General features: G+C 45.3%; 1 protein-coding gene across 2 annotated transcripts in view; it reads left to right on the top strand.

The window, feature by feature from the left end:
- The first annotated feature begins 8,287 nt into the window (after positions 1–8,287).
- The window catches only part of GALNT7 (polypeptide N-acetylgalactosaminyltransferase 7), a 142,505-nt gene continuing 136,288 nt past the window's right edge, over positions 8,288–14,504 (top strand). For both annotated transcript variants that reach the window (XM_045988410.1, XM_045988420.1), the window contains exon 1: positions 8,288–8,983. In XM_045988410.1, coding sequence (XP_045844366.1) covers positions 8,858–8,983 — 126 coding nt within the window. In that variant the 5' untranslated portion in view covers positions 8,288–8,857. The remainder of the gene's footprint in view (positions 8,984–14,504) is intronic.

The raw sequence follows: 14,504 nt of genomic DNA, 5'->3' as shown, positions 1-14,504 counted from the left end.
TTTTCACCTAATCCTAGTTCATGTCCTAATCCTAGTTCATGCTACCATGATCTCCCATTTGGATTATTAAAAACAGCCTCCTCACTGATCCTTGCTTTTATCTTTGTTCCTTGCCATATTAAATCCAGAAGCAAGAGGCTGTGATCCTATTTAGATGTAAATCAGATCTCACCACCCCTCTGCACAGTCAATGGCTTCCCATCTCTAAATTAAAGCCATAGTCACTACTGTGCCCTGATACTCTCCTCTTACTTTCTCAGCTGTAACTCTTCTTTTGTCCTTGCTTTTCCTAAACCAAGAAAGAATGGTCTTGCCTAAGGGACTTTGTACTTGCTGCTCATTAGGCCTGGAGGCATCTCCCTCAGATATCCATTTGGCTTGTTCCTTCACCCCTTCAGGTCTTTTCCAGTATTGTCTTCTTTTTATTTATTTATTTATAAAATATTTTATTTATTTATTTGACAAAGAGATCACAAGTAGGCAGAGAGGTGGGCAGAGAGTGAGGAAGGAAAGCAGGCTCCCTGCTGAGCAGAGAGCCAGATGTGGGGCTCGATTCCAGGACCCTGGGATCATGACCTGAGCCAAAGGCAGAGGCTTTAATCCACTGAGCCACCCAGGTGCCCCCCAGTACTGTCTTCTCAATGAGACCTCAGACTACTACATATTGAAACCTTCCCTCACTCCCACCCAGCATTCCAAATCCCACTTCCCTGCTTTATTTTTCTCCCTGGCATTTATCTTCTGATATACTATCTAAATAAAGAGTTAAGCTTGTAAACTCTTAGACCAAAGCTTGGCCCATGATATTCCAGTTTATTTGATAATAATAGATAACGCTTTACATATCTCATTTATTGTCTGATTCCACAAGAATAGAGATATCTGTTCTTTTAGTTTACTGTTATATCCCATCATCCAGAACAATGCCTTGCATGATACAGGCTTTAAAAAAGTTGAATAGAAATAGTTATATATATATATATATATATATATATATATATATAATAAAAGGTTATAGAAAATGATTCAATTTGTTAAAAATAATTTTACACAGTCTGAGAAATAGATGACATCCTGTGAGACCAAGTCCTCAAAGACCATTCTCCAAAAAGAAATATAATTAAAATTCAAATTTCAAAACTCTTTGCAATAGCCAAAAGGTACATTTATCTAAGTGACAGTATTTTGAGCTTCTCCGAAGATCAGCACTCTCAGCTCACATCTCCCTGGTGTAGTTCTCCAAAGACTCATTTAACGTAGGACCACACATTCAGATAAAAAGAAAATGCACTTGCTCATTACTCAGTTGTTAGAAAATAAGTGAAGGAAAGAGAAAGTTATCAGGTCTCAGCAAGATGTAGTACAGCCCAGTGGGGAAATGGAAGGTTTGGAATTACTCCCTGCCTGGCCCCTGATTCCTGGATCATTCAGGATAATCTTCCTGCACATGTGGGAATCTATACCTCAGTTTCTTTATTTGTATGCACTTTGGTTTATCTCCTTTGAAATGTCTGAAACAGCTTCGAGGCACAGTCCATTACTAAAAATAACCCATTTATAATTAATCCAAAAAACATTCAGAAAATGGTGTGGAGAACTTCTGTGTGGTTCCCATCATGTGCCTTTTAGGCTGTAGTTTGCCTTGGACAAGCACCAAAATGTTCCTTCCTCCTGGTCTACACTTCTTCACATCCTTCTAGAGATCCTGTTTATCCAGCTACACCTACCACAGTCAGGCCAGAGAGATTCAGCAAAACACATCACCCAGAATCTCACCTTCTTTAATGTGGGAATTTGATATCTTCAAGACAAACTAGCCTCTGGTTTTGTCATACTGATAATCTCTCAGAGCATCAGTTTGATGGCAACAGAGGTGTAATGAAAAGAAATGGTGTCAGAAGAGGGACAGAAGCACCCCTGTCAAATGTAAAATGAGAGATTTGGCTAGACTCTAATTTCCCTTGAAGTGCTAAAATTTTATGAAATTAAAATACAAAATCCACTGAAGAAAGACTCAAGTTCTCAGCCGAGTGTGGTTAAAAGACATGAAAAGTCTTTAAAACTGAAATTTGTCAAGGAATTACTCTAAGTCCTATTACAGTTTGTGCATATAAACCTCTGCATCAGCGAGCAGATGGGTAGTTTCAAATGGCTATCAGTTTATTATCTAGGAATCAAAGTACTCATTTTTGTCAGATAAAAATGTAGAACAGTGTACCCTCCTATCTCAGCTCCTAAAAAAGGGCAAAGCCACTCGACTCTAAAATACTTATGCAAAACATTTAGCTATTATCCCCTGTTAAGATCTGTTAATTAGAAATTATTAAAGCATGGAGGAAGAAAATGGAGATTTCTATACACATTATCAAGCTATAGAAAGACACCGAAGCTCATAGAGATGACAGAAAACTGAGGTAAAGAATTTCATCGCTGAGGTGGAGTGGGGGCAGTGTGTAGCAAGAAGGGAGCTTCGGTTCCTAAGATTTTTATTTTTTAGTGACAGAACTACGTGACATATTTTTAAATTAGTTATAAGTAAGATTAGGTTATTTTTAGTGATGGTCTATATCTAGAAGCCTTTTCAGACATCCTGGAGGAGATAAGCAGAGTTACACACACTAAAGAAGAAACTGAGGTACAGCCTGCAGAGAGATTGTGCAGAGACATCACCGGAAATGATCCAGGAATGAGAGGCTGGACAAGACTCTGTTCCCAGTAATTAATTCCAGATCTTACATTTCCCCACTGTGCCTTACTGCATCTTGCTGAAGCCTGGAAATTTCATCTTTTCTTCTGTCATTTTCTAACAACTGAACAATGAATAAGTATATTTTTTCTTTATGGACATGCATGCAATAGGTCTTTTACTACACAATGCTTCCAAACTTCTCTATGCTTAAAACATATAATGCCGTGAACATATGAAAGCTACTTGCCCTCATTTATCTCAAAAACTGACCATCTCCTGTGAGCCAGGCACGATGGGCATCTAGGAATACAATCACAAATGACAAGAACGTGGCCCTTACCCTTAAGAAATTTGGCCCAGTAGGGGTGACGGACCACTGAAGAAGCAGTAACAAATGCAGGACGCTATGTGCTACAATGGAGAGGGCACGGGGTGCTCTGAGAGCATGAAGCAGAGGCTTTTAACCTCGCCAAGGGTGGGGTCGGAAGAGAACATTTGAGAGGTTTCTGAAAGAACTGATGTATAAATTGAATTGAAGATGATCAGGAGTTTGGCAGAAGGGAGTTGGTGCTGAAACAGCATCCCAGGTAAAGGAATACCATGCAAGAAGGCCTAGAAGCAAGAGACCATGGTCTATTCCAGAAATGGAGAGGTCAGTGTAGCTGTAGTTTGAGTTGGAAGAGCTCATGGACCAGCCGTGAAGCTGTGGAGGTAGGCAGAGGCAAGCTCACAAAAGTCTCTGTAATACATTGAGAAATTTGGATTTAATGCTAAAAGCAGTGGGACACTGGGAAACAGGTTCCATGCAAGAGTGGTAAGAGATAAAATTTGCTTCAATCACCTCTTAAGTAAACGGTTAAAATCTGAAGAGTACTTCTGAACTATGGGAGTCTGAAAACAGCACTGAACTATGAGGAGGTAGTGCTCTACAGTGTTAAATCTAAGAGGGCTTTTAAATAAGCATTTTTGCCTTCAAAACACTGTAGGAGATGATTAACCTCATCAAACGGAAGCCCTAGGGACAACGGTCTTTTATTCCAGATGAGCACAATTTAGGAATTACCCAGCTCATAAACTTATGCTAGAAACAGTAATCCATGTCAGGAAGAAAAGTATGAAGGCAGAATTTTGGTTTGCCAGATTCCACGCTACAGTATAAATTTAAAAGTGTCAACCACGCATCAACATCACAGGGCAGTATTAGAATTTCAGTATTGAAAGGAATTAAGATCATTTGGTCTAATTCCTTTGTTTTATAGTTGACAACAGTACACAGAGTATTTCTTTGCGAGATAACCAGAAATAATTATTTAAGATCTGGATTCTTTCTGAACCATTTCAGCATATGATAATGAATACTACACAACTAAGTTAACACAAACAATGAAAAAACTAGTATTCTGACCCAGATACTTGATTCCCAGTGTTGTTCTTAAGCTTCCAAGGTCCACTACCTCTTAGTAGTGGTATCCACTACTTAAGTGGATACCACTTAGTATCCACACCCTTGTCTAGTCTGCCCCCACACTGTGCCAAACTATGACTTCAGTTTTGGGCTTTCTCTTGCCCTCAGATCTTTTCTTCTGGATGAAGACAGCTGCCATGTCATAAGCAGCTCTCTGGAGAGGCCCTTGTGATGAGGAACTAAAGTTTCCCACCCAAAGCCTGTGAGGCAGTGAGGCCTGCCTGTTAGCTTTATGAGTGAACTTGGAAGCAGATTCTCTAAGTCCAGTAGAACCATGAGATGATTATTGCCCCAGCTTGTGGCCTGGCAACAACCTCGTGAGAGACCTTAAGCCTGAACCACCCAACTAAACCACTCCTGAATTTCTGACCCTCAGAAACTGTGTGAATTCAGTTTGTTGTTTTAAAATGCTAAATTTGGGGGTATTTTGTTATGCAATAAGAGATAACTAATAAACACTGCACAAATTAATATATTCCTTTTTTTTTTTAAAGATTTTATTTATTTATTTGACAGACAGAGATCACAAGTAGGCAGAGAGGCAGGCATAGAGAGAGAGGGGAAAGCAGGCTCCCAGCTGAGCAGAGAGCCAGGTGCAATGAGGTTGGATCCCAGGACCCTGGGATCATGACCTGAGCTGAAAGCAGAGGCTTTAACCCACTGAGCCACCCAGGCGCCCCATAAATTAATATATTCTTAACAAACAAGCTATCAACACTTTAAACATATCTAAATAGTAGTTCTTTTCTAAAAGGTAAAATACATTTTTGACTTGAAAGTACTACCACTGGGGTTCTTTGAAAAGAGGTGATTAAATGTTTACAGAATAGGTAATAGGAGATTTACCCAGTAATTTATAGGTCACTGATTCTGACTTAACTTGAGTTCTTGGCAGCCAAACATAGTTAATATATGTTTGATAGTTTGATAGTAAGATAGTAATTGCTCATGGCTACATGTTCCCATTTCAATACAACTTAATCTCTTTCTTTGCGGGGGGGGGAGGATGGGGGGGAGAAGGGAGTGGATTCTCAGTAGATATAAAAATCTCAATTTTAATTAAAACTATCCCTTTCCTCTTGTCTTGAGTTGCCCTAGTAGGATGCGGAGTAAAGGGGAAACAATGGTCTGCCAGCTGCCGCTGTTGATGACAACATGCAAAATAATCACTTTTCTAATTAGATGAAACCTCTAAAGTTTTATCCTCAGAAGGAGAGCCTCCAGGTAAGGAAGAAGAGCAGTTGACAGAGCTCTTGACCCCCCTCGTCTACCTTTCACCTTCACTGTATACAGTCTCCATCTGATTATTCATTCAACATTTCATCGAAAAAATAGTTACTGAACCCTTCCTACACTCTAGACACAGGAATGTAATGATGAACCAGAGAGACCAAACTCCACTCTCCTGTACCTCTTTATCTGGGAGAGGAAAAAAGAAATTAAGCAATTACAAAGTAGTGGTAATTAGTAGAGAAGGAAAAGTGTGGGGTGCAGTGGTAGCACCTAGGAAGGGTATCTAGGGAGGATATTAGTTAGGCAGGGACGCGGGTGGGGGGTGAGGTGGGAGATGGGGGTGGGATGGGGAAGGATGTGAGCGGGAATATGGAAAAGGTTTTTTGTTGTTGTTGTTGTTGTTGTGGTATTGTTTCAGGCCAAAAGAACACCCTTTACAAAGGCCTGAAGGCAAGGCAGATCAAGATACACTTAGAGACTCTTGGGTTCAGCTTGGTTGCACCATAAAATAGAAAGGAGTGGTAAGACTCTCCCTCCCCCTCTGCCCCTCCCACTCATTCTAGCTCGCTCTCTCTCAAATAAATAAATCTTAAAAAGAAAAAAAGGAAAAAAAAAAAAAGAAAAGAAAGGAGTGGTGAGAGCCCCAGGGAACGCACTACACCTTTAAGCTGCAACCCAAGCTTGGCCACAATTCCTTTCGGTGGGTTCTCCTTTAAAAGAGCAGGCACCAGGAAGAATTAAAAAACCTAACAGATCTTTAGGCCTTGACCTTTTGCATCCCCTTGGAGAACACTTATTTATATTCTAGGCCCAGAAGGCTAGCACGGCTTGGGGAGGAGTGTATGCATGTGGTGGCAAGAATCCAAGGCTAGAAAGATCTGCTTTAATCCCAGTTTGAGAACAGCAGAATTGCCACCCTCACTCAGGTTGTGTCAAGATTAAATGAAGTAACGAATGTGAGGCATCTTGCACACACAAGGCATTCACAAAAATTTTCTCTTCCGTCCCAACCCATTACCTTGCTTCTGAGCCCTCTGCCAGCCTCCTAGCTGAAGGCACCGTGTCATGGTGCACCACATCGACCCCCATGCCTGACAGAGAGCAGTGCTCCCTTGGCGATCCACTGTTTCTCCAAAGGTGGTGCACAACTTATCTGGATCCGAATCACCTGGGTACTTACTAGCAGGTGATTTCTGGGTCCCAACATGGACCTGAATTGACCCAACAGTGGGGCATTATTTTTCTATATTACCCAGCAGGTTCATACTTAAGCAATTAAACATTCAGGTCTTTTTCACCAGGAAAGTCTTCAGCAAAATCTCCCTCATCTTAGGGGCACCCGGGTGGCTCCGAGGGTTAAAGCTTTTGCCTTCAGCTCAGATCATGATCCCAGGGTCCTGGGATCGTAGCCCCACATCGGGCTCTCTACTAGGCAGGGAGCCTGCTTCCCGTCCTCTCTCTGCCTACTTGTGATCTCTCTCTCTGTCAAATAAATAAATAAAATCTTTTTTAAAAATCTCCCTCGGAGCGCCTGGGTGGCTCAGTGGGTTAAAGCCTCTGCCTTCAGCTCAGGTCATGATCCCAGAGTCCTGGGATCGAGCCCCGCATCGGGCTCTCTGCTCTGTGGAGAGCCTGCTTCCTCCTCTCTCTGCCTGCCTCTCTGCCTACTTGTGATCTCTGTGTGTCAAATAAATAAATAAAATCTTAAAAACAAAACAAAAAAAAAGATTCTCTCTCCCTGACTCCCTTAAAAAAAAAAAATCTCCCTCATCTTATACTAAAAACAACTAGTTCTTAAGTGGCTGATAAAAATGCTGGGTTGGGTAGTGATTTGTGTTCAACACCTGATACCCCTTCTCCAGGTGATCTGTATATTATAACGGCTTATTATAACGGCTTATATTGCAACTGTGTACAATTATTCATTCAGCCAAACAAGAATATGCCTAACTATATTGTCATCCATTCTACATTTCCCTATGTTGTTCACAAGGGTATCACTTCAAATATTTTGTGGAAATTCTGAAATCATGGCATCTACGGAATTCCTCAATATATAGGCAATGTAACCCAAATTAGGAAGTACATGAAGTTAGTTTGGTATAGTTCTTTATCTGGATGATTCAAATTCCTTATTTCATTTTTTAAAAATTTAAATAACCAGTTTTTACTTTTTTAAAAGTCCTTTTAGTTATGAGACATTAGGAAAAAGAATGAACTTTCACCATCCTAAATATTAGGATAAGATATTAAACATTCTGTTTAACTTAGTTTAAGATATGGTCCACTGATAACATAATCACATACGCTTGGCAATAAAGTGACTGTCATCTTTATTGGGAGATATGGAGTAAAATTACTCCCTCAGGGTGAGGCATTTGGTACACGTTTGTCAATATCCTTTCGTGTATAATTTAGGTCTCACAGGCAGAAAAGGATTGAAAAACAGAAATCAAGGAACGTCCATCAAGTGGTAAAAATCAGGTCTGAAGGAGGCAATGAAGGTAGAGCATTGTTTTATAAATCCCCAATCCTCGGTCCTCCAAATAGAAACAGCTCATGAACAAGGTTGATATCATTAGTACGAGACAAGCATTCTTCTAATTAGCTCCAGAGAAAGTGAATATTGGCTTTGCAGGTGAACCCCTCCAGTCCAGTGATACGTGCACATCACACCTGGGCCCTTAAGTTACAAATTCACCTCCTTAAGGAGCCGTGTGAAAAAGCAAGAACAATCAATAAGAAAAAATCCTCCCAGCTATAAATCAGCCACGTGGAGCTGCTGCTGCAGCAGCGGTAGCTCTGACTTCCTGGTTTGCTTCCTGCAAGTCTTGCGGCTGGGGGCTCCGGGTAGTGGGTGTAAGAAAGGGAGGAGCAGCCAGGAGCCGCTCCAGGTCCGCGGGGAGGGGGGCGGTTAGCCGGGGGATTCCGGAGGGTACGGACGTTAAGGACAGAGTTATGGCCCATAATTAAAACAAAAGTTTGGGAATCTGGAAGCTTTCAGAGCTGAGCAGTGGGGCAAAGGCTAAGGACCAGACCCGGGGAAAGTGTAAGTTAGTTACAAGGTAACAGGGAATTGCCAAGAGGATTCTTGGACATAGTGTGGAGAGAAGAGGGCTGCGGGCAGGGAAGAGGGTAGGGACACAGAAAGGAAGCCTGGAAGAGCGAGGCACACGGGTCGGTTGGAGCTCTGCGGAGGCCGACGGGGGGGTGGGGTGGGACGCGGCGGCGGAAAGCAGTCCGAGCCGACGAGCCGCGGGGAGGAGGGCGGGGGGAAGAGCCCGGGGGAAGGTAGAGCCAAGGGGAGTTCCGGATCTGGAGCTGGAAAGGGCAGGCGGCGGAGAGGGCGGCAGCCGAAGCGGTAGGGGTGGGGGAGGGAGGAGGTGGAGAGCCGGAGGAGGGGGAAGGAGGGAGGGGAGAGCTGTGGCGGCGGCTGCGCCGGGCTCTGTGTCTCTCGCCGCCGGAGGAAGATGAGGCTGAAGATTGGGTTCATCTTACGCAGTTTACTGGTAGTGGGAAGCTTCCTGGGGCTAGTAGTCCTCTGGTCTTCCCTGTCCCCGCGGCCGGACGACCCAAGCCCGCTGAGCAGGATGAGGGTGAGTGACCCTCCCGCCCCCTCCGGCGGCGGCGACCTGCAACTTGTTTTGTTTGCGCGCGCGCGTGGCGGGAGCAGGGGCGGCGGGGTCGGGGCGCGGCGTTGCGCCGCAGCTCCGCAGGTGGTGCTGGCGGAGCGCGGGCCGATCGGGGGCGCCGAACCCCGAGCACCCGGTCCCGGCTACCAGCCACTGGCCCGCCCCCTCGCCTCCCCTTCCTCCCGCGCTCCCCCTCCCGGGGCTCCGCCGCCGCCGCCGTTGCCGGCGGCCGCGCTCCACGCCGGGACTGCGGGGCGGAGCGGGAGGAGGGCCGGGGCCGCCCAGCCCCCCGACTCCTCCGTGCCGGGACCGCCGCGGTCGCGGCCGGGGGCCGCGGGGTTGGTCCAGGCTGCGGCCTGTGACGCGTTCAGGCCTGAAGGAGGCGAGATGCTGCCGCTCCCATCACCGCCGTTCGGGACCAGGCCCCTCGGTGCAGCCTTCCCTCCCGCTACCACCGGTCCGGGGATGCTCTCAGCCCCCGGCTCCCCCGGCCCGCCTGCCTGCCGGGAGTGGGAGGGAGATGGCGCCCCGCCTCCGGCTCGTACGGAGAGCGCCGCCTCCCTGCCCCCCCCCCCCCCCCCCAGCTCTGGTGGCCGGGAGACTGGGTGCGCTGTGCGGCCGCGGCCTCTCCCTGGACCGGCCCTTCCTCCCGCTTCCCGGGTGAGGGGTGGGGCGGTTGGCCCGAGGTGGCGGAGGGGTGTCCCCGCCCGGCTCGCGAGCCCCTCGGCCGCAGTCCGCACAGCGCGGGGGAAGTCCGTTCCTCCAGAGCCGCGTCGCTCGCTCGCGCGCTCGCCTGCTCCCGGCGGCTCTGTCCGGGGGGATGTGGGGCCGGTTCCTCTAACCCGGCTGTGGCAGGGCCGCTCGGGCCGGAAAACTAACTTGTGCCGGCGCCCGCCGCTTGGTTTTGGCCGCCAGCTCGCCCAGCCCGACGCCGAGGGGCGCAGAGGAGCGGAGCTCCCCGCGGCTCCGCAGGGACGCATTTGTCTGCCGCCCAAGGCGCGAGTGTTAGCTTTGACACTCCCTTGCTTTTGAGGGTTTAGTCAGGCGCCTCGGAACCTTAGTTACCGTGAGCCACGCCGGGAAGGGGCCGCCGCGACTGCAGCTTCGCTGACCCAGTTGGTTGGTTGCATACCGGCTTCTCCCCAACCCCTGCCCCCCGCCCGGATCCGCTCCCCGAAACTGAGCCGCCGCGCCGCTCTCCTTCCTCATCCCGGAGACCGGGGTAGCCCGCTGGGCCCGCTGCCCTTGAGGGTGACGGAGGGCTTGAGGAGTTCAGGGCCACAGAGTGGCCCAGGGGCCTTGGGAGGAGTTAGGCTCTCTAGTAAAGTGCCTTTTGCAAATATTATCCACACTGCGTCTGAGTGATCTCCTTTATTAACTTTCCTTAGCATTAACTTAGCATCAGGAAGTTGAATGACTAGGCTTTCTTTTAAGAATGAGAATCCGAGGAAGAGATTTCCTTAGCAGTTGCCGTCTATATGGTGAAATTAGATTACTCTTACGTTTTAGTATTTGAAGTCTCTACTGAAGTGGAATTTCTTTATAATATCTGGGGTGGGTTCCCCTCTAAGTCATCTGAGTACTAATATAAAAAGTCCCAAGTTTTCCTTTTATGTGTTTGTGATTTTAAGCCTCTCAGATCTCGTGGGCTGGTGGTGACCTCTTTATGATTTTTGCTTTCAAAATGATTGACAAAGAAGTACTGAGTATCACAATCGAGAGTGTTTAAGTCATTAAATGGCCTTTCACAGAGAGATGGGAATGTTAAAATCCCATTTTCTGGGAGAGAAAGTCTGACAAAACTAGCCATATTCAGAATGTCCTGTAGTTCACATGACAAGTCTTTTAAAGAGGTGATGGAACATCCACACCAATACCCATCTCTTTTGTAATAAGTCTTTATTAAAGTGGTTCTATTAATAACTACCCAGCCACAAGGCTAGTCATTCAATAGCAGGTGATATCTTGATTTTTGGTTCAATTTATTTGATAGTTTGTCACTGGGTCCACTGTCATTGCTATCATTTGCCAAAGACAGAAGCTAGCTTTTTAAGACTTTTAAATGTAAATTAACACTGAAAAGAATCCTGGGGGCGCCTGGGTGGCTCAGTGGGTTAAAGCCTCTGCCTTCAGCTCAGGTCATGATCCCAGGACCCTGGGATCGAGCCCCACATCGGGCTCTCTGCTCAGCGGGGAGCCTGCTTCCTCCTCTCTCTCTGCCTGCCCCTCTGCCTACTTGTGATCTCTGTCAAATAAATAAATAAAATCTTAAAAAAAAAAAATCCTGTATCAGGAAAACAAAATACAGGCAGTTGTTAACTGCAATTTAAGGCATAGCTTGTGAATCATTATGAGCATAAACAAGGGACTTTTGCCTCCTTTTATTAAAAACGAGTCTGAGCAGGGGCACCTGGGTGGCTCAGTGGTTTAAGCCGCTGCCTTCAGCTCAGGTCATGATCTCAGGGTCCTGGGATCGAGTCCCGCATCGGGCTCTCTGCTCAGCAGCGAGCCTGCTTCCCTCCCTCTCTCTCTGCCTGCCTCTCTGTCTACTTGTAATTTCTCTCTGTCAAATAAATAAATAAAATCTTTAAAAAAAATAAAATAAAAATAAAAACGAGTCTGAGCACTTCTGAGATCTGGCACTCGAAGAGCATTTCCTTTAGGGAAGGTTCTGACCAGCACACAGATTCTGACTGCTGAGTTTCCCTTCTGCCTTCTCGTTCTTTTCCTTTGATTATCATGGTAGACACCTCCCTGCACTGTGACGCACCTGCCTTTTCTTTAATGCTGATCCACCTGTAGGCTTTTTTGGATCTCTCTAAATCCCTGTAAATGTCTTGAAATAGGCTAGAACAATCTACCAAATAAAGGTTCTGCCTCTATTCTGGCAAGCTTGTACTTGTGGTTCCACCCTGTGCCATTGTTTATCTTGCGCTTTCAGTGTGCCTGCCGGGCAATAAAGTCTGTAGCAACCTCATTTTTTTTTTGTTTTTGTTTTTGTTTTTAAAACCTGGACTACTTCTTTATATCTGCCCAGCTGTGGAGGTCACGATTACAGAACATAATACCCATGGTCAAGATGAGAAACATATTTCTTATCTCCTTCCCCATTCAGGGCCTTTCACTGTTCTTCTTAGGTAAATGATGTGAAAGATGATCTTACCGTTCGAATTGTACTCTGTGGTATATGATGCGATTTAATCAATAAACATTTTTGAGTGCCTACTATATACTAATGCTAGTTATTGAGGAAGTACTCCTTACCACTAACCCTGGATCTTACAGCTTTGTGAGGAAAACACCCCACTTTAATCAAAACTCCACAAATCTGCAAATGAAGAAAAGCCATAGGGGATAAGAGAACAGAAATTTGGTCATAAAAGCCCCTGAAGAAATGACATAGTGAGTTGAAATCTGAAGATCTGAATACAGATAGTTGATATGGATGTAGGAGGAAGGCACTCTTGAGAGGGAGAAGTATGTGCAAAGGTCCCGAGGTTGGAGGTAGTATGGTGAACTGAGGAACTGGAAGAAGACCCATATAATTAGAACATGGAGAATGAGAGAAGAGGTAGAGTGAGGATGTAAATGTCTGTAGACCATGCTAAAGATAAGGTCTTTAGAGCAGCAGGAAGCCATGGAAAGATTTTTAAGTGGTGGTGGGGGGACTTGATTAGATTTGTTGATTAGATTTGTCTTTTGGAAGGATTCTGATTGCCTGCAGGAAGTATGAATTGATTTAGAGCAAGAGCAGAGTGTAGGAGTCCTGTTGGAGGTTATAATGGTTCAGGTGGGACATGATGTTGCAAGGTAACAATAGAAGTAAAGAATTGATTCAAGAGCCATTAAAGATGCAAAGGTATCACGACTACTGATTGGATGTGGGAGTAGAGAAGGTGTCAGGAGGTTTAGGCTGACAGATTATTTGTCACATTGAAAGTTCTGAAGACAAACATACATTTTCTGTTTTACGCTTATGGGAAGGCTTACTTTTTAAGGCTTTGTCCTCTGGATATTTTGAGGTCAGCATTTATTAAGACCATCTGTTTAGTACTTGCGAAGTGCAGAAAGTTCCTTTAATTAAATATAGTATCTTCCAAACCATACATCCCAAGTTTCAGCCTTGAGTTTTTAAATTTTTTAATTTTTTACAGATTTTATTTATTAGAGAGACAGAGGGAACAGGAGAAGGGGTAGTAGGAGAGGGAGAAGCAGGCTCCCCACTGAGCAGGGAGCCAGATGTGGGAGCTCTATCCCCGGACCCTGAGATCATGAATTGAGCCAAAGGCAGACACTTAACAACCTAGCCATCCAGGCACCCCTAGCCCTGGCTCAGTGGGTTAAAGCCTCTGCCTTTGGCTCAGGTCATGATCCCAGGGTCCTGGGATCAAGCCCCGCATCAGGCTCTCTGCTCCTCGGAGATCCTGCTTCCTCCTCTCTCTGCCTCCCTGCCTACCTGTGATCTGTCTCTCTCTGTCAAATAAATAAGTAAAATCTTTAAAAAAAAAAAAAAATTGAACTATAAGCTCCTGACAATAGTTTTGTAATGGAAATGTTGAGGTCTTCAGTGGTTTTATTATAGCTAATCCAGTACTGATGAGAAGCTGCTGGTAAATGGATGATTCTTTGTATGTGCAGATACTACCTTCTGTCAAGCCATTAATGCCACTTAGGTTTAGAGCATACATAGCAGGGCTAACTCAGGAATTGGTCCTAGGCAGAGAGGTTTTAAGTGATAAGCTAAGACCGTTGAAAGGAATATTGCTTAAATGAGGCTGAGTGACTGAATTATTACCCTGTCACAGTCAAATTCCACCTTATCAAACCCTTTTATCTCTGTGATGATTGATTACAACCTGAAAGACTTTGCCCTTGACCTTAAGCCTTTATTTCAAATGGAAGCTCCATTGCTATTAGGAATAGAGCTATCACTTATCAAAAGCATAGTGTCTTAAGTGGTCACTTTTGTCTCACTTTCCCAGTTGAAATGCCTTGGGATTTGTTTTTGTTCTGTATTGCTGTCCTCCCTCACATTCGTAATGAAAAACTCCAAGTCTATGAACTCTGGGCATTACAGACCTCCTGAAATTAAGGCAGACTTACTTGTTTGTACATGTGCTTTCTTGTGGGGAGAGAATCAGAAGCTTTCTCATTTCACTGTAAACCACTGACTGAGTCCTTTGAAGGCAGGATTTAGGTTTCTTGGAGTAGCTCATGGAGTATCTCCCCCATTTACCAGGGTGCTGAAGCATTCATTCATGTCACCCCCTTAGGTCTGGACACCCCAGAAATGCAAACATTCCTAGGAATTCTAAATCTGTGGATTTTGCGGAAGTGTTACCCATCAAACTTGTTACAACCATGCCTCTTCACCTCCCTCCCAGGAACCCCATTGTAGAGTACCAAGCATACCTCAAGTAAAAGTCCCTGCTTTAAAGGGATCTCATCTTAGTTGAAGAGGTGCAATACTCACAGGGCCTGGGGT

Source organism: Meles meles, chromosome 2 (genome assembly GCF_922984935.1).
Source record: "Meles meles chromosome 2, mMelMel3.1 paternal haplotype, whole genome shotgun sequence".
NCBI classification, from domain to species: Eukaryota; Metazoa; Chordata; class Mammalia; order Carnivora; family Mustelidae; genus Meles; species Meles meles.
This window is presented reverse-complemented; position numbering and strand designations above follow the sequence as displayed.